The 24154-nt window shown below is 48.1% G+C and overlaps 2 protein-coding genes across 2 annotated transcripts in view; one reads left to right on the forward strand and one right to left on the reverse strand.

Annotated features, from left to right (window-relative positions):
• LOC118254882 (uncharacterized) overlaps nt 1–9316 on the reverse strand; it is a 35839-nt gene extending 26523 nt beyond the window's left edge. Inside the window, exons 1-4 of the mRNA XM_050713678.1 lie at nt 9193–9316; nt 2802–2841; nt 2105–2215; nt 55–251 (exon numbers count right to left, since the gene is read on the reverse strand). Of these exons, the coding sequence (XP_050569635.1) occupies nt 55–251; nt 2105–2122 (215 nt within the window). The 5' untranslated portion in view covers nt 2123–2215; nt 2802–2841; nt 9193–9316. The remainder of the gene's footprint in view (nt 1–54; nt 252–2104; nt 2216–2801; nt 2842–9192) is intronic.
• A 79-nt stretch (nt 9317–9395) lies between these two features.
• SPRY4 (sprouty RTK signaling antagonist 4) lies at nt 9396–23737 on the forward strand. Its single transcript, XM_035560633.2, has 2 exons — nt 9396–9551; nt 19853–23737. The coding sequence occupies exon 2, from the start codon at nt 19899–19901 to the stop codon at nt 20796–20798; it is 900 nt and encodes a 299-aa protein (XP_035416526.1). The 5' UTR covers nt 9396–9551; nt 19853–19898; the 3' UTR covers nt 20799–23737.
• Nucleotides 23738–24154: the final 417 nt, after the last annotated feature.

Below are 24154 nucleotides of genomic sequence, written 5' to 3' on the forward strand. Positions count from 1 at the left end.
AAAAAAACTCCTAAAGACAGCGGGGTGCTGCTGGGCTTCCCGGCACGACATTACCTGTGCCAAAGCCGGGTGGTGCCACGGGCAGTACAGGTGGCCGGACCGACAGACACAGCTGGAAGGAGGCAGAGGCACTGCGCGTTGAGCAGCCGCCCGCTGCGGGAGCGGTTTGCTGCAGCCTGTAACAGGCTGCCCGTCTGCAACGGCGCTCCTCGGGCAGCCAAAGGACAGGAGCTGAACGCACACCGGTCAGCCTGCGAAACGGTAACGCGGAACAAACCCTCACCAGTTGCCTGAGCGAGGTTGTTTTCCTGGAGGAACTTTGACTTGGAGGAATATTTTAGCCTGAAATGTATTTCAGAAGTTATAAGTCATTAATGAAAGGTCACATTTTCATCCTTTTTCTACGATAATATGTATTATATGTGCACATCGAAATCAAAAAAAGTAAAAGATATTGCATGGAGATGGAAACAGAGGCCACACCAAATCACATTAGTGTTACAGGGCAGGAGCAGTGATGGTTGAGATATACAGTTAATCAGCAGCAGTCCTGTGGAAGCAGCAGAGAACTGCAATACAGAATGGTTTTACAGTACACAAAAATATCGTTTTACATCAGCCTGCCACCTAGTTAGCTGCAGAGCGCCGACATCCCCATCCAGTAAAGTTCTTGCCATCCCCAGTAAAGTTCTTGCATTTTAAACCTTAACCTCAGCAGCAACACAAACCAGTTAATGGAAATGCTGCTAACTACTGCAGCAGCTAAGTTGGAATTAAATACCTCCCTTTTTGCTACAACTTTCATAAAGTTAAGTTTCACAAACTTAAGTTTATGAAAATTACGAAAATTAAGTTTATTTTTCATAAACTTAAGTTTGTGAAAATTACAGCAATTCCAAATGGAGCCTTGCAGTGAAAATTTACGCAGCTTTTCAGGAAGGATTTATAGCTTTCTGTTCAGAACATAACTGAGTATTGACAAGAATTTCAGGGAAGGAGGCAGTATTTTATCAGGCCGTTTTCTATAATTTCTAGCTCTCTTTACAGGCCAGTGTTGAAGTGAGAACAATCCCAATACTTGAATTTTTCACAATCAAACTGGCCTGCTATAGCAAGATGAACACCAAAAGGCTTGTAAAGCACTGCCTTATGGTCACTACGACTTTTAACACCAGTAATTTTCCACTATGTTGCTTTGTTTGTCAGAGAACACAATTTCCTCCACATGAAAATTCATTTTCTTAGTCACGAGTAAATTGATAGGTTTTTGAGAAAGATGTGCTAGCAGGTAACCGGCTGATGGCTTCAATTCTTCCTTTGCATTTAAATATATATACACCAACTCTCACAACCTGGGTGGCCAATGTCCCCACGACTGCCCTGCACAGACCAGCCACGAGGTTGCGAGCTCCGTCTCGATGCGGGATGCTCTGCAGAAGGGACCTCATTGCTGCTGAGTTTCATAAGACCTGGGGTCGAGGCTCCCAGGCACACAGAGAGAATGGGAATAACAACACTTCCACTGCCCTGAAAATATGTTTGCATTTGTTCATTTTGTTGCTAAAAATGCTCAAGTCACATGGGAATGCCTGGGAATGCAGCCCAGGAATTTCGTTTGTAAGCAGAATTGTATTTCTGGAGATTATTGACCTGAACTGTAAATAAATATTCTGGGAAAAAAATAGAAAGATTCACAATTTATGGTCCTTGAGATGATCTACTCAACCCGAAACACTTGGACAGATTTCCCATGGGGCTCTCACCAATCCACTCTCAAGTGGCTGAGTCCTGCAGGTTGTTAAATAACCCCCAGTCCCTTCCGCCGGTCCTGAGTGGATCCAGTTTCAGGTCTGGAGCCTATGATGGGAAAATCCATATCTAAGATTTACAGAGTCTCTGTCTGATAACACGCTTTGTTATTCTGCCAGTTGGACAGCAGGAAAGATCACAGCAGCTTCAGCAGAGAATCCTGTTTATTCATTACAACCAGCTCGTATCTGCTCTCTACCCCAAGGACTTCTAGCTGTGCAAACTACAGTTACACATAGCCATGAATCTAAAACCTTTATTCTGGTGAGGTACCAACTTCAGAGTTTGCACTTACCTCAGTGGATTTTTTCATCTCAGTGAACTGCAAATTGCTGATATACTGAGGTCAGATTTTGATACTAGGAGACAGCCAGCACGCAGCAAACATTAACCAGCCTGGTATCCTCTGAAGAAAGGAAACGAATCAGCAAACATCTTCAAACTGGCAACATTTTGAAAAGCAAGTGCAAAAGACAGTGTGCTCAGCTGGAATTAAAGATGCCAGGCAAGTCAGATATAATTGCAAAAAAATAAAGAACTATACCACCTGATCCTGCAGAAAACTTGCATACCTCAGGCTTACAACCCAATAATCCCAGTGCTGCAACTGGGAATCTTATTGTACCAACGCCAGTTAACTGCATGGACCCAGAGACCTAGATGTGCCAACATGATTCTGTCACTTAAACACCGAGCAGCTAAATGGTCTTTGGCATTACAGGTAAAATAACAGTTCTGCTCAGGTCTATGGTGGGCCCCTTAGTGTTCATTTTACATTTTATGAACTTTTATCCTACTTCCCTGAGCTCATGGTTTAGTTAATGGCATGGGTTCAGTTACTACAATTGTTCATAAACACTAAATTATTCATGTAGAATCAGGTCAATAGGTATTAAAAGCTGAAGTGAATTACAAAACAAAAGTCAATGGTGAATTACTGCAGAAAGCAAAAGTGCTGGCGTAATGGTTCCCATCTCAAACACCGCACTTACGGGCTGCTGCTACGAGGCAGGTGTCAGTGCTGGAAGTCGCCTGAAAAAAACCAACAAGGACACGCTTTGGAAAAATCTTTCCTTTCCCACCGGTGTCATCCCAAAGCACCTCAGGAGCTCACTGACACCCTGGGGTGCACCCATCACGTTCCTGAGGCATCGTGTTCCCTCCGAGAGGGAAGGCACAGCTTCCCTACTGCGCCAGGTGTTCGCTGCACAGAACGTTGTTTAGGTTTGCTTCATTATTTTCTATTAAACCATTCTGAATGAACTGGTACAGAACTTCACACAGCAGATTGTTGCCACAACACCAGTTCAAGACTGAAGTGCATCCTTTAGACCAGACTGAGACGTCCTCATCTTTCATGGGCCCGTGCCCCAGAAGCCAAAGCTGCTTCCCATTCCTTGGGTTAGAAATAAAACTGAATGTTTCCATAGCCAGGTAAGGCCACAGAGCAAAACTGCACGGGAAGGAAGGAAATGAAGCACAGCCAGCGTTAATTATGCAAAACAAGATGTGACTTAAAGGATGTGAGTAATGTCTGGATGCGAGCAACAGGTGCCTGATAAGGCAGGAGGAAACCCAGACCTTTCATCTGCGCCGCAGAAGCGGACAACTGTGATAGCCCCATTTATAACTGAGATAATGATGCCTAGTCACTTCCAGGGTGGATTGCAATGTTTATGAAGTAATTTGAAGATGAGGGGATGCCGCTGCCCTCGTGCCAGGGAGCCGGGCTTCCGGACAGAGGCCCCCGCTGCACGCTGCGGCGCTTCAAGGCAGCGAGATAACAGCGAGATAAAGCTCGGGAACGCTCTCGTGATCACTGTGGGAAGGGGTCCGGTACTCCCCTTCGCCCACCAGAAATACATGGCCTGCTTCAACATCCACCCATCCCTCTTTGGGCTACACAAGGGGACTCATGAGAAGCAGTACCTTTTGGGCAAGCAACAGGCTCAATCACTTCCAATTCTCCCAGCTCTGCCAGGCAAAAAGGCTCACAAACAGCCTGCAAGAGCTGCACCCCATCCTCCTATGCCTGCATCTAAGCAGGCACCTTATTTTGTTTGGCATCTGTTTTGTGGCACTTGTTTTCAGTTTGGCATCTCCACACAGCCCTAGTGCAGGCTGTGGTAAGCGACAGCACGAGCTGTCAGTGTAGCAATCACCATTTTGCCAATGTTTTTGTCATTCCCCACCTACCCCCTCTTATTTACTTCTAGGTATCACAGACCAGGCCCCGTAACTGTTGTTAGCAATGCACCAGAGGAGTATTCTTACAGCAACATTCACACAAATTACCTGGCATATGTGACAATATTTGATACGATACATCAGTAGGCCTGACTTTTCCTACTCTGCTTATGGTTAAAATCATCACAGGCAAACGCATCAGAAACACGCGATGCTGCCCAGGATTGATTTGCAGCGGTGCGTTTCCATGCTTGGGAAATACCATCTCGGTGGATTAAAAGGCAAAGATCTGGCCATTCAGGTTTTATGAGCCATTTCTAAGAATTAGGTGATAAAGAAACTGCAATTCCCTTTTCTTATTTTAATAGGAAAATTTAATCTACAGCTTCCATTCTTATAATGTACGCAGAAATGGTTAAGTAAATAACGAGAAGCGAAAAGTTCTCCTTGTGTTACCAAACTACCCATAAGGGCATCCTCTGATTTTAAATCTGGCCTTGCCTTGTGAAAACCTCCTCTGTAACAGTTTAAAACCACTGCAATTCTGCAAGCAAATTAGGAAATTGCACATGCAGTGTCAGTTTAGATACAGAATTAGCTGCTGCTCCATGCAGGGGTGCTGCTTGTGTGCTGTCTTACCATAAGGCTGCAAACGTCAGCCAGAAGGGATTTGTAGGCACATGAAAACCTCAGCAGATAAAGCCTACGCATGTGCTCTTGATCCAGCTTAAAGATAGTAAAATGCCAAGTGACCAAAGATTTAACATGGCTAAACATTCACAACGTCTCAGGAGCTTAATTTATGCATTCCCTGGGGAATTGCACTTTCACTTTGCTAAATTGCCTGCATATTTGCTTTTTTCTGATGGCAGATTAGGAACCCTGCATTTCCTTAAACCACCAGCCTTTGGCCGGGACACCCACGCCCACCCTGGAGCCCTGCCAGCCCGCACTCTGCGCAGACAGGGCTGGAGCGCCGCGGTGCAGCGCGATCCTCCGCGAGCGAGCCCAGGCAGTGGCTGCGGGCAACGCTCGGCTGCTCCCCACCAGCCCAGCCCCAGGCCCGGGATAGCAGCAGAGCAGTGGGGAGGAAGAAACCTTCAGCAAGTGCCTGCCCCCTGAGCACAAGCGAGCCCCAAGACTTAGCTTATGTCACTTTGTTAAGTCTCCGTATGATAACTTTGTGAAAAGCACAAACCTGAAAGCCCAGAGGAAAATCGCTCTCCCCACAGCGAGCTGTGGCAGCATTTGCTTCCTCGGCACCAGAGAGGGTTCGAGGAGCTCTGCCTGCATGCAGGAGAAAACGACATCTGATCCACACACCAAAAAACCTGAAGTCACTCACTTAGAGTGCTCCATTTAACACGCCCAGCTGGAAGGGGAAATGTGGTTTTATTTATTTTTTTAAGGCCAGGAAAACAAATAAAGCCTGGGCAGCAAGGGACACTCCTCTAAGGCAGACCCAGCTCCTGAGCCCTGAAGCCCCACGTGCACTAGAAGCGGGCTGCGTGTGTGCACCACGCTGAGCCCCCAGGGAAGGCTCCTGTGCAGGGCTGGGTTACACGCGTGGCTCCTTCGTGCAGCGTAATCGCTGCTGCACACAGCTGGGGGGAAGATACGAGACACCAGCAACCCCAGAGCCCCAGTCAGCCCCATTCCCCTCTTTTGGGCACACGCAGACACCCCAGATGTCTGCCCTGTGACGTTCACAGGTCACTGGTAACATCTACTCTATGGAATCAACAGCGCGGGACACAAAACGTCCGATTCAGATGTCATTTTTCTGTAGCCTGTTGCTGAGTTAATCAGCACTAATCAGCACCAGCAACGGGTGAAACCTTACCACCTGGGGGGCGGCAGCAATAATCCAAAGAGAGCACTGAATAAGGTGGTGGCACATGAGGAGAGTTGTATTTCTGCTGCTCGTGATTTAAAAGAGGAAATCCTGAACACTTCTCAGTATTTGCTACTACCAAAGAGAGCTGAATGTCTCAGCACCTCTTCGAATTTGGCTTCCATCCAAATAACCAAATCCACATCCCTAATAACTAGCTCTGGGTTGCAATGTGCATGTCATCATAGATCTACTAATTGCAGGACAAAAAGACTGCAAAGCAAACAGCTAGATGATGAGTGTTTCTGTCTTCAATAGGAAGGAAAAAGATTTTGGAGGTTCCAGGAACAGGCAGCATAAACTGGACAAATATTTTGTTGCTACATGCAGTTTCAGTAAAACAAATAACATGGTCTGAACCTGACAGCCAAAGTAATGCAAAGCCCTAAAGAAAATAAGGATGTAGCTTCTATCACAAAACATAGGCAGCTTCTTGGCTTTTCTAAGGATAAGCAAGAAAAGAATCAAGGAATTTACTTTACAGGCAATGCAGTTGTGGCAGCACTATAATCATCCCAGCGAAGAAATCACGTTCAGAAATCTACATCAATTTCAGGGTTTAAATGGGCATGAAATGAATAAGCTATTAATTTCCTGCACAAAAAAAAAAAAAGGCATGCCAGCTCTGTATCACTGGCACTGCAAACACGTATAAACATATTACAAGTCTCAGGATAAGCGGTGTTTCTCCTAGAGCCTCAGCTTCCAGCATCACACCATGGTAACGTGAAGTCCCTTGCTGGTGCCCTTCGTCAACACCACAGAACCCTCTGTGAGGACAGCCTCATCCCTGCAGGCAGTAGCACAATGATTTTACAGAAGACAAGGAGATCGGAGGACCAGCGATGAGCACCAGGCCAGCAGTGGGGCTGAGGCCGGCCCCGCACACAGCCCAGCCCCACGTGCCCTCTCTGGGGCTCTGGGGACATGCACAGCGTGCGCCCGTGGTTCCTCCTGTCAGCAAAGGAAAGGTGGAAGCGCCAGGAGGCTCCGGTGCAGGAGCACACTGCCCTCTCCAAGGAGTTTTGCTTCAGAGACCCACAGTTCAGCTTGGGAACCTTGACCCAAACCAGGGCCAGCTGGTACGAACAGGGACAGCAGCTTGGAGGAATCCACGCTCAGTTCCAGCGCAAAGCAGCCTCACGTGCCTGAGCACAGCAAACATGATAAGCTCTAGCAATAAACCTCCCTGTCCATAGGGAAGAACTGGCCCAATAGGGGAAGTCAGAAATAGAGGGAGAAAGGAGACCCGGATTAACTCAGATTCACCGTTTCAGAATTCCATGCATACAGACTTTATGCAACATGTAGCAATACTCTGAGTTCTGCAGCTTCGACTTTCTCTCCCTAGAATCATGGCTAGACACCATTCCCTCCCCCTCCGCCCCCCCAGATGAATAATTCTTATTTCCTCTTTGCTGTTTTACAGCTAGTGCTTTGTTAAGAGCATACCATCTAGCTGGGCTTTGCCTGTAACTTCTGTGTAATTATAGCACCAGCCCACCAGCGCTCTTTGCTACTACGTAGTAGTTTGCAACTGCCATGCAGGCAGTTAGGGTCTCACGGGGAGATGATTACTGTGCTGCAACTGAGGTCTTCCCTCACGTTTATTGTACGTATCACCCTGAAGTAGAGAATTCAGTATTCAGATATAAAAGCCTTAGCTCTGAGATGCTTGACTCTCACGTTACTGCAATGTTACAGCACATTTGCAAAACTCAAATCAAGGCTTAAAATTTATGCAGATGCTGTTGCTGAAAAACACACTGAAAAAAATCAGAACAGATTTTTTGCTCAGACATTTGAGTCTTTCAGCTTTGAGCTGGTTCCCAGCACTAAATACAGTGAGATGTTATTTTTGTGGTTTTTCCCTTTATATAAGCTTCTTAAAATCACTTTTCCGTATATTCCCCATTTATTTGCTAATTTTCAAAATCAGACAGAATTCCTAGGCGTGTCCAACCTTCAAAAACTACATTGTGAAGAATACTACCAATAACAAAGCAACATTCTCAACAAACATTTTCTGTTTATTCTTAAAAGAAAGCATCAGTCTTGTATATTTGATGTCTAATATTTTGTGTACCACTCAGATAAGCTGTTCTTTAGAGACTGTCCTTCTTCTGTCCTTTCCTTGTTAAATTGCATTTGCCCATGACCCATGAACACTGCTCCCACTTGGAAAGGTCACTGCCCTCAGAGACAAACATATACACAACTAAACAGTCAGTCTCTGAGCACACACTCTTGAAGAGAAATCTTTTCTGTGAGGCAGAAACGTACAATGCTCATGTTAGCACTAAATAAATAACACGGACCCTTTTTTTCAGTGTTGTGCAAGCTTTTAAATATGTGCCATAAATATAACAGGAAATGGGGTTTGGTTTGTACTCGGAAGATTACTGTTCTCATGTATTAAAAATACATCATTATTCTTCATCCATTTTCACTGTAAAGCAACCTGCCTGCATGGATCCTGAAGGACCATGCACACAAAGCCCCAGCCTGTAGCCATTTCTGTACCAGCTGAGAATTAAGACAGAATCTCCATTTGCTGAACAGAAACCAAAGCATATGAGGACGTTGCAGAGCTCTCAGCACACAGTTAGGGCAAGGTTTTCAGGGAGCCCGATATCTAACAGCAGAATAGCAGTTGCTTACTAAAGATCATTTGAAAATCTGACCCTGAGGGCCTGCCTCACGTTGCCTGCAGCGCAGCCAGGATGGGATCCAATGGGGCTTACGAAACGCTAAACGAGGAATAAGCTGCAAAGCTGCGGACAGCAACATAAAACGCCTCACTTCCATTAAGCAGGACGTCTTGCTCCTGGTGGTTTTGTGGGAGCTGCGCAGCTCTACGCTACCTCCTTCATCTTCTCAAAAGAGCCACGAAATAAATCTACACGTTGCACATACCACACGGAAACACGGCTGCAGGTTTTACCGGCATTTTCACGTAGCTATCTATCGCCAGCAAAACACGCAGGCTGCCGCATAAGCGAGACGGCCGTGCCGGTACAGCGGCGAACGGAGCGAGGCAGGTCCGCGGGCAGGGCAGAGGCCGGCGGCACCGCAGGACGCGCGCTCGCCCCCGGGAGCTGCCGGCGCCGCTCGCCCCCTCCCCACCTCGCCGGGCCGCGGCGCGCCCACGTGGGGGGGGGGAGGACAGCGCCTACGGGGGGCAGCGCCCCCGGGGAGAGGCGGCGCCCACCCCCAGCCACCCCGCATCCCCCGCCGGGGGGTGCAGCCGCAGGGAGAGGGGGGCGGCAGGGAGGAGCCGGCGCCCCCCGCCCCGCCGTTACCTCCAGCCCCGGGCGGGGGGCGCGGTGCACGCGCAGCCGCTGCCCTCCATTCATAAAAGCAAACCGCAGCGGGCCACAGCCGTGCCCGGCCGCCGCGAGCCGCCGCGAGCGCCTCGCCGGCCCCATTCATAAAAGGGAGCCGAGCATGCGCCGTGGCGCCCCGGTGCCCACCCATTCATAGAGCCGCGAGGCCGCGCCTGCGCAGAGGGGCGCGCTGCCCTCCCATTCATAAAATAGCCATTTTCCCAGGCAGCGGCTGTTGCGGCGCGGCGGCGGAGCGGGGCAGCCGCTGACAGCGGCGCTCGCAGGTCCCTGCCGCGGGCCCCGGCCGGGCGATGGTGCTGGGCGCGCTGCTGCCGGTAGGTCCGCGCCCCGCGGGGGCTCGGCTGGGCTGGGCTGGGCTGGGCGAGGCGGGCAGCTCCCCGAGCAGCTCCCCGAGGGGGAGCCGTGCGCTCCGACTGCGTGCGTTCGTCTGTCCCCTTGCTGCAAGGCGCTCAGGAGCGCGTTTCGCGCGGTGACTTCTCCAGCAGCAGTTATCTGCGGTCGTGCGGAGTAGTAGATGGCTGCTGGTGCCTCGCAACCTAGAGGAGACTTGGCGTTCTGGGGAAATCTCCGGCTTCCTTCAGAATTCGCGTTTGTGTGCCTGTAATTCTTATTTATGCCTCTCTTCTACGTCCTTTCAACATCTGCATTTGATGTACGTATATGGCAGGCAGGTTTTGCCACACTTGCGTCGGGATTATTTGCAGGGCTTTTATAACAGAACGAGGCTCCTCTTTCTGCTGGAGGGATGTCTTCTTCTTTCTCCGCAAGGGATCAGAAACGTATGGTCACCTGGGCTGATAAAGAAGAACTGGGTATTTCTTACTTCGGAATAAGAGCGCTGATTTTACATATTTTCTCTCTTTTCCAAAGCCATACGTCTTGCTAGTGTCAAGTAGTTCTGAGCTGTCTCCATAATAGGACACTTCAGAGATCAGCCACTGGTGTGTCAGATCTTTCCTGCATGACCTTTGCTCTTTAGCATTTTATTTCATACATCTGTCTTTTTTATTATTTTTTTTGATGTTTTTGGCCTTACTGCTTTATTCCATCGCTGTTCTGTTCCCTGTCTTCCTGTACACTTGGCTGCTTCAGTTTTAAATCTGGATGGATTATATATTTTAAAGGCTAGTAGCAATAAAAATGTGTGTCTAGAATAATTTCATAAAGATATATGAAATGTATTATATATTGTGGGAAAAAACCTGTCTTGGTTGCTCTTCTCTCCCAACTGCGTAGCAAAGATAAGCCAGGATTTTATTTTCTGGTACCAGTCCTGGCGTCACAGGAGAAAGACAAGCCTAGAGACGACATGTTCTGAAAATTCATTATCAGAAGGGGAATGGAAAAAACAGACAGGGGCATATAAAAGGCACAAAGGTCTTAGAGGAAAGCAGGGCTGGAAATGCAGACCTTGGAAATGGCAGTGCAAATGAATATCAGCATTAATCAGCAGGAGGAAAAGGCTTCACGCTTTTTCCTGAAGTGACCAAGAGATGGGTTTGATTTCTTCATTTAAATCCCTTATAAATCCAACTTTTTCTTTAAAGGGTGTAGGAGATAAAAGCAGAAAAAAATGAAGAACGTCACTGATTAGTCCAGAGTAGAAAAGGCATGTTCTAGATTCTTTAAAACTTCTTTAGCTGCTCCCTTTCTTCCAAACCATGCAAAGGGTACAATATGTCAGAAAACCAGCTTAGGAATTGTTGTTTAATTAAGTGAAGAAAAACCCAGCTTTCCCAATATTAAGACTTCCTCCCTCTCTCTCTATTTTGGTTTGAAGAATAAAGCTACAATTTGTGCACTGAATCACAATGATCTTGATGACTAGCTTCCCCCTTCTCCATATAAAAATGAATGATAGCAGGAGGAGGGGTTGTTCTCAGTTATTGGAACCCCACTGGGGATGTCTCATTGATAAATGTGCCATTTTCCATGGGCTACTGTGTTTCTGTTGCTAGAAGGGACTCTATATTGGTATTATAAAATTAAAAGGACTATTTCTGAATACTGCAGTCCTTTTGAAATTCTCTGTGAGGTATGTGCAGGGGAGAAATTATTTGTTCTCCTCGTGAAACGGCAAAACAAAAGCTGTTTTCATGGAATCATGACTAATTCCCAGATCATACTGGGAAATGCTACATCTCAAAAAGCAATCTCCCCACCACCACCTCGCAAATAAAACTGTAATCGGACTTCAGTGAAATGAAATTTGCCACCCTTGCAATACTACAGCAATAATTAATTCACAGTTCTGATAGTTTTCCAAATACTAACTGTAAAAGCAAAAAGTTCATTAGTCATATTGCTGTACAGTTTTCCAAATTCAGCCCAGTACTTACAATTGCCTTTTTAGAAGCAAAGTCACACGATGTTGTTTGTTTATTCTTTTTAAATCCAATACAACATATTTCCGTCAGATAATGTAAAATCCTTCTAATATGGTCATCATTTAGTACCATTAGCTTAATAGATTATATCTGAGCTTAGTTTTCTGGCCTTAAAATAAGTGTTCTTATCCAGTAAAAGGCCTTGACTAAGAAATTTGAGTCCCTAGAGATCTGAATGTTCATGGGCCAAAATGTGCTTTATTCACTCACACCATAGGAACAGCCTTTAGCTGGACAGAGACAGCTTCTTGGAAGTCAACGGGTCTCATTTCCCAGCTTCTGAATTTCCAAGCTCTGGCAAGAATTTAGTGTCTCGTTTTAAAAATGGCAGGTTTCCCTAATAAGCTTTCTATTTTTTTTCCTTATTACTTGTAGAGAAAATTCTAGCCTTTCTTAGACAGATAAGGCTGATAAGGAGGGGAACAAAAAGAATCAACACAAATATTTTGTTAATATTAACGCACTTCACGGAAAGGAGCTTTTTCCTTTCTTTTTTTTTTTTTTTTTTAAAGAATTCACAGCTTAACTCAAAATTCAGACAGCCTAACTGAGTCTTAATGAACTCCAACATTATATATTATTCTTAATCACACATTTAAGATGTGCTTACGGAGGGGCCTCCTCCAACTCGGAAGTGTAGTCTTCCTTCATTAAACGCTTTTATTGAACCTTCTGACTTCAGGCGGCAGCAGCAGGTCCCTTGTCACTGCTGGTCTGGGCAAGAGGATGTCCTCAACGCCACACAAAGGCAGCGGCAGACTTTGTCCCCTCAGCAGCAGCCCCTCGGCCGGGACGAGGACCGTCCCTCTGCGTGTGGCCTCCCCGGGCACTCGCCCAGGACCAGGCTTGGCCGGACCCACCCGCACCGCTGGTCTGCCAGGCCCTGCAGATCCCCCGTTGCAAGTCCTCCTTGCTATCAAGGATAGCTCTGGGGCCAGATCTCCTGGCTCTGCTGCCAGCACATCCGAGGCGTTTCCCCCTTCCCCACCTAGCTTCGGCCAGGAGCTGGGGACTGGAGAGCCGATGGGGGCAGGAGGTGTCTGTGCTGCCCAAAAGCCCTGCATGCAGCCGGGATAAACTCTTTCAAGACAAGTTTTTCTAGACTGTATAACCAAACCATGACAGAAGAGAGAGAATACAGTCATGGTTGTTATAAAAGTAGTGATAAATTAGAGGAGCAACTGTTTTACAGGGCTTACCACCAATTCTGAGTGGTGCCGACTTGCACAGGCCTTGGAATATATGGCCTCCCTTGACACTACACTGCTTCAAGTGTATTGATTTCAATTCTGATAGCTTCTTTGTATTCTGATATATCTACAAAGACGTTGCTGCTTTTTTGATTTTTCTTCCTTTTGCCCCATTGCCTCAGAAATTCATGCATCCTGTGGAGCAAAGAAAATGAGCACATTTCTACAGTACATTTACCGCTAACATTACTACAAATATTTTAATCTTAATTAGGTGACTGCGACTTCTCCCTGAGAAGGGAATTCAGCTTTTGTGTGGATGATAGCAGGTCTAGGATCACAGTAGCCAAAAGGAGGTGCGATGCAGCTGCCAGGTGACAAGACTCCAAGAGCTCTGGTGTCTCCTCACCATCACCGAGCAAAGCAAAGCTGCAGGTGGGCAGCCCTGGCCTTACCACGGCCCCTGCAAGGCTCTCCCTGACGTTGCCAGGATTTGGCCTCATTTCTCTGGGGCAATTTCTCCATCCCTACCTCACAAAAGCTTGTGATGCTTCACTCTTTGGAAAAATCTTGGAAAATAGCGATACGAATTCTTATTGAAAAGTCAAGTTTGTTTTACTATGCTGAAAATGCTTCCCTAGTTATGGCAAGGAAGCAGAAAGCTCTCTGGGTGCCGTTACCTTCCCCCCCGATGTCGGCAGGGCAAGGTGTCCCTGGGGCTCTGGGCAGTGCCGTACGGACCCTGCGGGCTCAGCTGCTCCCAGCCACACGGGACACGGGGCCAGGCTCAGAAGAGGGGCAGGAGCTGTGGTACAAAGGTGCATGGGACAACCCAGTGCCAGCAATCCCAGCAGAAATCCTGGTTCGGTGAGGTGAGGAGCTCTGTGCTGCTGGTGCCAACCGGACACAACGGAAGGGAAAGGCTGCACGTGAGGGGTCGTTAAGGCTTAAATGCATCAGAAGGAAGCAAAGTGCCCCTGATTTGGTACTCGCAGCTTATAAAGTACAGAAGGAGTTTTCAGTTGCTGCACTACTTCCCTGATCATAACGGCGGTCTCCCTGTTAGCAAATAGACCCCAAGCAGCACGTTTGGCCTTTCTTTTCTCTGAGACTTAAGGCCGAGTTCAGGTGCAGGCACACGAGCATCTGCTTGGTGAGCATTTCTGCAGCTTTCAGAGGTGGCTGGGGCTGAACTGGGATGCTCTGCACGTGGTGCTGGCTGGGCAGGAGGTGGGGCATGGCAGCAGGCTGCCCCACTTTCCTGCTGACCCCAGTTGGCTGGGGGCACTGGGGATGTTTCAGGATCCCACGGGTGCCTTCCAGGGCCTGGTTTAGCGGGATTGCTTCCATGCAGGGCATGGGACACCAGAGTTCTTTATTCTCATTATTTGTTACCGCACACATCTAGAGAGCTGTTCAACGTATGAGAGAGAACATATTAAAACTAGTAACTAATAGGTAATAGAAACAGTTATGAATATTATGCACGTCTGCACTCATTAAATATTTAATCCAAGGTCCATTTTGTTTTTCAGTAGCTGGAAGACAAGTTATCCAACTCTACTTTGAGAATAAAAACACTAGAACCTTATTGCTTTCAACTGCAGAAATTGTTCTGAAGACATTAATGTGCATGAGCTTTCCTGTGGGTTTATATGGCTTTCTCAGTGAATTGCCCACAAGGATGTAGCTTTCTATAAAAATTATGCAGGCAAGTCCAAAATCCTATTAAAACATAAGATCGCTTCTGTTTTAACTTCATATGACTAAAGAATCTTACAAAACTTTTGAGTCTGAAAAAATACCCGAACACTTTAAAATAACAGTTGGTTTCCTACAACTTTAGGATTTGTAATTATCTTGTATAATAGTAATTTTAAATTGGCAATACCTTGATGAAGAGATGAAACAAACTACAGCACATTTATGGACTTGAGTCTTTGAATCCGACATGGTTCCCTTGGGAGGGAATATATTTTGACTTCAAAATTGCATGTGGTGAGCAGCCATACAGTCCCTGGATGGCATGGGGGAAGAGAAATTTTCTCTACATGGGATTTTGTTGACATTTCTGCTTTGAAAAGAGCTTCATTGTTTCACCTGCCTCTAAAGAATGAATAAATCCCAATGCAAGAACATACTCATGAGTTTTCCTTCCTATTGACTACTTTCAGAAAACTGCCTGTACAAATGCATCCAGTGAGTTTGTGCCCATGTTAATGCTATAATATTGTAATTACTGGTGATCAAAGATTAAGTGGTTTTGTTTACAAGTATTGTGTATGGCACTTTCTTCCTCAGAATTAAAATGCAATTTTCAGTTGGACTGAATTAGTACAGTGTGTTACAAAGGCGTTACAAAAAGTTTCATAGCTTTTGTGAAGGTACAGTGCTTGAGTATCTTAAATCTCCTATTCCACTTTATTTCTTCTCCTATTTTTCTTTTTGTTTTCCTGAATCTACAGTTGTAAATGGCACATCTCATTATATTAAATCTGTTCAATCTGAGCAATTAATTCAGTATCCACGAGCAGTGCCTAACTGACAGTGCCAGAAGGAGCAGATCTGTTCACGACACTGCCTTCACAAAATCCAGGCCTGCCTTATCCTGGCAGGTGAGCCGGAGCAGAACCCTTCATCCTTAAGGGCTCTGGCATTTGCAGCTCCTCTCTTGTACCCAGCCCCTTCCCAGTTAGCCTGAGGACTTCACCAGGCAACTTCAGGGCCTCGCCTAAGGGGGAGAGAACGGGGTAGGCAGGAGGGCACCCTCGTTCAAGGTCTGAAGTTGTGCCAGGTCACCCCGACCACCATTTGGACTGGAGATGTGGCTGCAACAGAGGCTGCAGACCAAGGCACCAATGTCACGGTGTACAGCAGTGTCATCCTGCCTGACGAGCGCCTGTGTGCTAGTGAGGGGGTGAGGGAGGGCACCATGTCCACCTCTGGAACAAGAATGAGTGCACATCATCCCTCCTGGCTCCACAGGAGGATCCTGTATCCTTCTGTCTCCCCCCGAGCTGATTGCCTTTCAAAGGATGGCTTGATATGTTCAGCCATCCTGGAACTGTTTCAGACCGGTTGCAGCTGTGTTTTTCCCCCTGGGGAGCACAATAACCAAAAAAGGCTAAGTTCTGATGTCTCTGGGGTCTTCCAGGGAAGTCATCAGGATGCGTGAACGCACCATGGCAGGCACACCTCAGCCTGCAAGAATTTATGGGAGCAGTCTGCTTCTTGACTTGCTCCTGCTCCAGCACAAGTCCTGAACCTGAGAGCTTCGTGGGATGGATCCTCGTGGGATGGATCCTTCTCTTCTGCCAGGAGAGAAGGACCCACTCCTGCCACACAAACACAGCACCCCCGCCCTTCGCTGTGGCACAGATTTCTCACAGGTCAGCCTGCTGAAGGCTCTCAGTAAGGTTGGCTGATGCCTGCCACCAAATCCAAAAGCTTTCTTTTCATGGGATGCAGACATCGAGTTTAAAGCAGAAACAGCTCAGGGAAAGACATGCTTAAGGCGTGTGCCAGGGGAAGCACACAGATGCAAAAACCCAAAGCAAATGCACCATAAATTATCGTCATTGTTCTCGTCAGGCAGATCCCAGCAGGGCAGAGCTGCCTAGTAGAACCAACAGCACCCGGCTCCCGCTTGAGTTCAGCACTGGAGATGTTTGTCCTGGATCTGTCACCAGCAATCTCACTGCGCCACTGAAACTTTCGGCGACAAAACCATCAGCAGCAATGTAGAAAATTGGAAAATTCCATAAGCAAGGCAAATTTCTGATATTTAAGCGTAGCTCACAAAGTGTGAGCAGTTAACTGGAAAGGCTCTGCTCAGGTGTGAGAAGGCAGGGCAGAAGCTAAGGGACCAAAACCTGGTGGGGTGTGAACCTGCGGTATTTTGAAGGTGATCTGCAGTAAGGGACATTGTCTGGAGCAGGGGTCTGGGAACTGGGACTGCTGGGTCTTATCTGGCTCCAGAGGTTTTACCTGAGGAGATCCTGCGCCCAAATATCTGCGGGGTCTGCCCCTGCTTTAACATCTTCCTTAACTGGTTGCAGCAGGAATTTGGGCTTTGGTTGCAGTGTCAGTGCTTCGTTCCCCATGCTCTGCAGCATGAGTTTGCCTGATAGAAGGACGATTCGAAGCAGTATTATAACGAAAAAAGATGATGAATAATTTTCAACCTTAACTAACCTAAAGCGTGGTTCTTAGTCCAGGGTTCATCTCTTTTCTGTGATAATTAAGTCTGAAATCCTGATTAGCATTATCTCAGTTAAGCCCTCTTTTAATGTATGCCTGCATATGGCCATGCCTGAGCACCGAGCACTGCCAGGTTTGGGGGCTTTAGGGGTCGCATGCTTGCTACCTGTGGCTATGATCTTCCTGCGGGTTAACCCAATGACCCACCTCCCGTGTGATGCCATCGCCAGCCGTGGGCCATTGCTGACCGTGCGGCCCCAGGGCTGATGGAAAGCCACCCTGAGCCACTGCTGCTGCTGTGCTCCCACCCCAGGCAGAGCCCCCGAGCACTGCGGGGCGCCTCTACTGCCCCGCCGAGGGCCAGAGCTGCTCTCTGGGGAAAATCAGCATCAGATCAGACCCTTTGCGTTGACAGAGGCAGTGGACACTGCCTTGGGGGTAAACAGCTCTGCTCAACGCTGGCATACGGTGCCTTAAAGTAAGTCATGATCTACAGATCCAGCCTGAACCTCCTGCAAAAGGACCGAACTCCAGAGACTTGATAGCAAGTGAGACTGAATTGGGACCAGAGCACGGAGCCACATGCCAGAGGTTATTTACAAATTACAGAGCAGTGAGGCAGCAGCACTGCCAGTGACAGAAAGGCCAGACAGACAGACGGGCATGTCACCCCGTTCAGCATGCCACCATTTCCTTCTGTTACCTCCCAGCTGACACCAGCTCTGCTGCACTGTCTCTCAGCAGCCAGAACAGCTGCCTCTCTTCTTGGGAGGAAAAAAAAAAAAAAAAAAAAAAAAAAAAAAAATCAGCTGTGAGATCGAAGTCTTCCTGCAAACATAACACCTAGCCAATACAGAATGAACTATTTTGCTGAGCTCTGACTTGCAGCAAGTTTTTTTTTTTTTTTTTATCATGACACTGGATTCTGATGTACAAAATAAATTCGCTTTTTTTTTTTTTCTCTGCATGCCCCACAGTTGTCAGGATCATTGCTTATTTTTACTTCTGAAATGCAGTAATTAGGAAATGGATGCTTTAAGAACTCTTGTTTCTAGAGCCAGGGTGTCAATGAGCTATGAATAATGAAATAAAAAAAATTTGGATGAATGACTAAGACCCAGCAGAGAATTTTAACTAGTGAAGAGTAACAGCATCAGGACTGCATGACAGTAATCGCCATTACTGATAGATAAAGCCCTTGTTTCTGCTCAGCTTGTGCAGCACGGTGGGCAGGATGCAATGCTGGTGTCCCAGAGGAGGCTTGCGCTGTGCTGACCGCGGCTCTGGCCCCCAGGTTCCCCGCCTGAGCTCCGTCTCCTATCGATCTCGGAGGAACTGGCAGATTTTCAGCCCCTCAAATGCCAAGCGATCTATCACAGCAACAATTAACAAATACAACGGTGGACTCTAGTAACATTTTTAAGTGGGCAAAAGCGTACTTCTCTTTCTCCTTCCAAAAATGCATAATTAGCTCATGCTCCAGTTTCTGTAGCTGTGCTAAAGTTGTGGGGATATGCTCATATAGGAGCAGCACATATGTTTACTCTCACACACACATTTCTCATGTGTGACTTTAATTGTTGTAATCAGATGCAGTTTTTTCCTGACTTTCAGTCTTTTCAGTCTGCTGTAATATTAAAATCTTTCATGCTGTTGGAAAAGGTTAATTTATTTGCCTGAACACAAAGAACTGGAAATGTCTTCAGCAGTTCCCTGTTTCCTTTTTCTTGATACCAGAAGCTTTTCCCCTCCTGCAACTTGCTCTAAAGCTGTACTCACCACTTCTTTATACTGATCTCCAACATTATATTATTTATGAATAAAGGTCACTCAGCAAGGAAATGGCACATCTACTAGAAAACAATGTGCACTTTCTAAATTTGAACCAAGTAGTTTCCGTTCTTTGATTTAAGTTTAGTTACTTCCTGTGGTTTCTTGTCCTACGCTGCTGTTGAATCTTTGGATCTACTCCAGTATAAATTGCACTCTTTCAATGAAACTAGAAGCTGCAGCAATAGATGGCTTAGCTAGCACAGCCAGTAAACAGCACTTAAACTAAATATTAGTCCACTTAGCGTGTTGAAGGAGGGAGCCTAATTACGTGCGTGAGGTGACATATCACCTCCCGAGAGCCAGTCTGACCTGTGCGCGTGCTCTCCCCGTAATCCATCCCCATCCGCTCTCACGCTGCTTTGCGAGCAGACAAGCTGCTAAGCGAGAACTTCCACCTCCCGCAGGAGGGATGAAAGCAGGCTTTTAAACCAACAGCTCCCAATGGAGACGGGACACTTCCTCGCCAAAGCCAAGCCGTCCTCCCGCAGGCAGATTCAGGCGCTGGGTTAGCAAGGACGAGTGCTTTGTCCCGCTCTCCAAAGCGTTTTTGTAGCCGGCCAACACTCCTACAAGTCACCCTTTTGCATCACGATGGAGACCAAGGTCAATCGGGGAAAATCCCCAGACCTCAGATAACTCATTTCGGGTAGCGTGCTGACAAACAGGCACATATTTATATACACTGGTAATCTTGAGGTGTGCTCTCCATCAGTAGAAGTGATAAACAAGCACTTTGAGAGCATGCAGTAACGGTACCCCTACCAGGGCTGGAGCAATGTATGGCCAAGGTTAGGGAGAGGAAAGCAGCAGCAACGAAAGCGATGCACTTTGTACCTGGGCAAGTGTTCTGACTCCCTTTGCCACAAGCTGTAGTCTTGGTAAGAGCTTCTGAATGACAACCAGTCACTGCAGCGAGCCCTGCTTGGACTGGGGTTGCAGACTATCTCAATAACGATGCGCTCTTTCTCTCCCCTGCCCCTATTCTGTCTCTTCTCCTCCCCCCAGGACACTTAAGAGCAGATTTTTCACCAGTAATCAGGCTGCTTCATCAATGGAGCCCCGGATTCCCCACAACATCACCGTTGTCCCCAATTCTGTGATGGTCCAGCCCTTGCTGGACAGTCGGATCCCCTATGGGAGGCTGCAGCACCCGCTCACCATCCTGCCCATTGACCAAATGAAGACGACCCACATAGAGAACGACTACACCGACAACCCCACCGCTTCCCAGCTGGCAGCCCAGAAGCGCCCCCGGGGCCCCCATGAACTGGTCTTGACCAACCCGCACCTGCAGCGGTGCGAGCAGGACGTCACCCACCCCTGGATCTCGTTCAGCGGGCGCCCCAGCTCCATCAGCAGCAGCAGCAGCACATCTTCAGACCAAAGGCTCTTGGACCACATGGCCCCGGTGCCCGTGGCGGAGCAGTCCTCACCCCGAGCGGTTCGCATTCAGCCCAAGGCGATTAACTGCAAACCCCTGGACCTGAAGGGGCCCGTGTCTCAGGAACTGGACAAGCACTTTCTCCTGTGCGAAGCCTGTGGGAAATGCAAGTGTAAGGAGTGCGCGCTGCCCCGGACTCTGCCGTCCTGCTGGGTGTGCAACCAAGAGTGCCTCTGCTCGGCACAGAACCTGGTCAACTACTCCACCTGCATGTGTCTCGTCAAGGGCGTCTTCTACCACTGCACCAACGAGGACGACGAGGGCACGTGCGCTGACCACCCCTGCTCCTGCTCCCACTCCAACTGCTGCGCCCGCTGGTCCTTCATGAGCGCCCTCTCCCTGGTGCTGCCCTGCTTGCTCTGCTACCTGCCCGCCACCGGCTGCGTCAAGCTGTCCCAGCGATGCTACGACCAAGTGAGCCGGCCCGGATGCAGATGCAAAAACACAAACAGTGTCATTTGCAAGGCGCTGCCGGAGAGCAAAGCCAACAGGCCAGAGAAGCCTTTTTGATAATTTGGGAAGACGGGAGGGGGGGGGACATGCCCCACGGGTGGAGCTCTGTCTTTTTCGTAACCTGTGTTCTGAGGATAACGTTAGCCTTTTGCCTTCGGAGAAAGCAGAAGCAACTATTTCCACAAACTGAAGCACTTTGGGTCGTTCAGGGTTTTGGAACTGGCCAGAATCTAACTAGATGGGGCCAAAGGAGGAATCTCAATCATTTGGAGTGAAGGCTGAAAACCCACATCCATCACAAAGTCCAGCTGCTTACCGACTCCCGGTTCGGCCGGCCGGCTGCCCCCCTGCCTGCGCACCACAGGAACCATGAACTGCTCACTGGGCAGGCGCCAGCACAAGCAATACCCTTCCCATTCGCAGAGAGCTGCACTGGGTTCACCTTCAGGGTGGGGCTCCTGTTTTCACTCCCCCTCAGACCTCCGATTTGCTACCAGCAGCCTGCTGAGGGTGGTGGCTTCGCTCCCGCCTCCCTTCTCCCCACCTGCTCGCCGTTAGGAGGGCCAGCTGCACACAATGAGTTTCCCTAAAGCTTTCCTTGTCCCTCAGAGGGTTGGAGCCAGAGGTCAACATGCAGTGCGTTTGTGCAAGGGTCTCGTAACGTTTCAGCACGTTGCTCCGGTTGGTGCCCACCCACCTGCCCATGTGCTGGGGGGCTGTACAAGCAGAAGGCCGGCGGGGCTCCGCGCGTTGTGCCGACGTCGTGCTGCTCTGCCCGTCAGTTAGCTGCAGCAGCAGGCTTCGGCCAGTGGAATATTGATTTTAATCAACAGTACAAACCTTCTGCAAAAGGTTTTTCTTCAGCTCCCATCCACCACGTGTGCTTGCTCCCCAGATGCTGGAGCGAGGGCCATTTCAGCATAATCCATGAAGTTGAGATGTTCAGTGTTGGTTTTGTTTCTCTGAGGCTCTCGAGCTACGTTGTCACATAAACCTAAGTGTAGGATACACGTAGATGTATTTTTATAAGGATATCAACCCAGTACCTCCTCTCCTGGAACAAGCTCTTCTTTGCTTATTAAATATTAAGATTATTTTTTTTTCATCCTGGGGAAGAATGGCATCTGCTTGAATTACATCCCGTTCCCCCATTTCTATTGCTGCTGTTCTACTTTTGCCTCCTCTGTACAAAAGTGTCTTTTTAAGTGTAGAGAATGCTTTTAATGTTTGTTTTAGTGTTAACAAATGCTAGGGAAAACCAGGGGAGGGAAGGGAGCGTATTTAAAGAATTTGCCCATGGTCTTCAATAAGTGAATATCATCGGCTCTGTGCACTCATCCTAGGGCCTGTTCTGCACTCCCCGAAGATGCAGTAACCCCTTGCTCTTGACAACTCCAAGGTGCTAAATACAAATATTTGTCCAAACATGCAACACTGTAATAAGTAGGTAGGTACTTGTTGCATGCTGAAAACTGATCTAATCTCTCTTTTCTCTTTTTTTTTTTTTTTTTTTTTTTAACTAGAGGAAATTTCCTCAGTAAATGCACAGCAGTGACAGTGAAATGTCATCTCTAATTAGAAAAGCAATAGGCAGAGCTCATGTAGCACTTCCAGGAATCCCATTTGCTTGGTTGCAATACAGTTGCTGCGTAGGGGTTGGCAGGAGCGTGCTGATGGGACTTCTGGTGTCTTTTGTTTTAAGAATTCATTTACCCTGAATGACTTGGGATTTAGTTAAGTTTAATTGTAGATATTTATTGAATGGGAAATTAAAAAAAAAAAAAAAGTTTTATATTTATAACGTGCTAGCTTGTATGTGATAAATCATAGGAAAAGGGATACGACGTCTGTTACCAGATACCAATTCCTATGGTTTATCCTTGTGTTGAACATATGGGGACACCAGAAAGAAGGAAGCAGGTGGGGATCAAGGGTTGTACATGTATGATCTTGCACAAATGAGAAGGGAAAAGAGAAAAGGAAAACCAGCCCCCAGACAGCTGAACTGTTGGTTGAATGTATAAGGTATACGTATTTAATAAGAGAAATCATTTTCCGAAGACACAATCAGGCCAGAAAACACAGCAGGAGAGGAAGCTGCCTGATGCCCTCCTCTACTGGCGGTGTACACAGTACCCAAACGGCCTCCACCTTCAGCTTCATGCCATTTCGACCCTCTGTCCTCGGCTATTCGTGGGGGATCCGTACCGAAAATCGGCAACAGCAAACCCCTTTGTGTAGACGCACGGTTCCTGCAAGCAAACGCAATGTTGGAGCGGTCGCCCCTGTGCCGGCCTGCAGGCATGTACGCGCGCACCGCCTCCCGCTGCTGTGCCCTTCCTTGTACATAGCTGTAAACTATTTCTCTGTTGGTTTCTTTTCCTGTATAAATCCTGCTATGATGTAAGCCGATCACTTGCTGGCGGACTGTAACGCGTTAGTGGATGTGTTAGAGCAGTGGTAAATGTAGCAGAGTGACTCCCCGACCCTCGGGCTCCCCACGCCACAGGGCAGCTCGGGGGTGGCAGGAGCTGGCTGGCGCTGCCCCCCCTGCCCTGGGGCCGTGGGGCTTTATATCACCTTTATTTCCCTCCCTGCGCCCATCCCAACACCCTCGAGCCCCCACTCCCCTTGAAGGTACTTGGGTCTCCTGCCACCCCGAGACATCCCGCGGGCGCAGCCACGGGGGCACTCGGAGCCACGCGAGCGGCTCCGCCAAGCTGACGAACAGCTTCTAATTAGCGCAGAACCCCTGCGCGAGGATCGCTGCCCGGCCTTGGCGTGGGGCGGCGTGGGGCCCCGCGGCTCGGTCCCTGAGGGCTGGGTGCAGCCTCGGTGAGCGCTGCCCGCGCACGCAAGCGAAGGCCCGGAGCACGAAGCGGGCGCTCCAGGGAGCCGGCGGCCAGCAGCGGGGCTTCGGGTGGCTCTTTGCAGCACCACGCGTACCAGGAGCAGCCCCCAAATCCCCTCCAAGCTCCCCGGGCACCGGCGTTCCCCCTCGGGGCAGCCCGCGCCCCGCCACAGCGCTGGGGGCTCCCTCTCCCCTCCCCACGCTGGTAAAGGCCCCCCCCTCCTGTTGCCACCCCCACCACACGTGCACCCTGAAAAGTTACCACAGAAGGTTTTCTTTGTATAGAATATTTATTTTGAAGCTCTATTTTAATAGTATTTATTTTAGAAAGTCTACTATTGTAAGAGTTCTTCTGTTTGTGAAGAAAAACAAGTACTGATGAATGTACTGATCTAGAAATTATATATATATATAAATATATATTGTTAAATATATAAATGGCTGTAGTGGTTTTCTATAAAAAAATATCCCAATGAATGTTTATAGCAATTCTTCTAAAAATACAAGCAGGGAGCACCCCCAAATCAGTCCTTTGATAGCACAGACAGCAGGGGCGATGGAG

This window comes from Cygnus atratus, chromosome 14 (genome assembly GCF_013377495.2).
Source record: "Cygnus atratus isolate AKBS03 ecotype Queensland, Australia chromosome 14, CAtr_DNAZoo_HiC_assembly, whole genome shotgun sequence".
Taxonomy (NCBI): domain Eukaryota; kingdom Metazoa; phylum Chordata; class Aves; order Anseriformes; family Anatidae; genus Cygnus; species Cygnus atratus.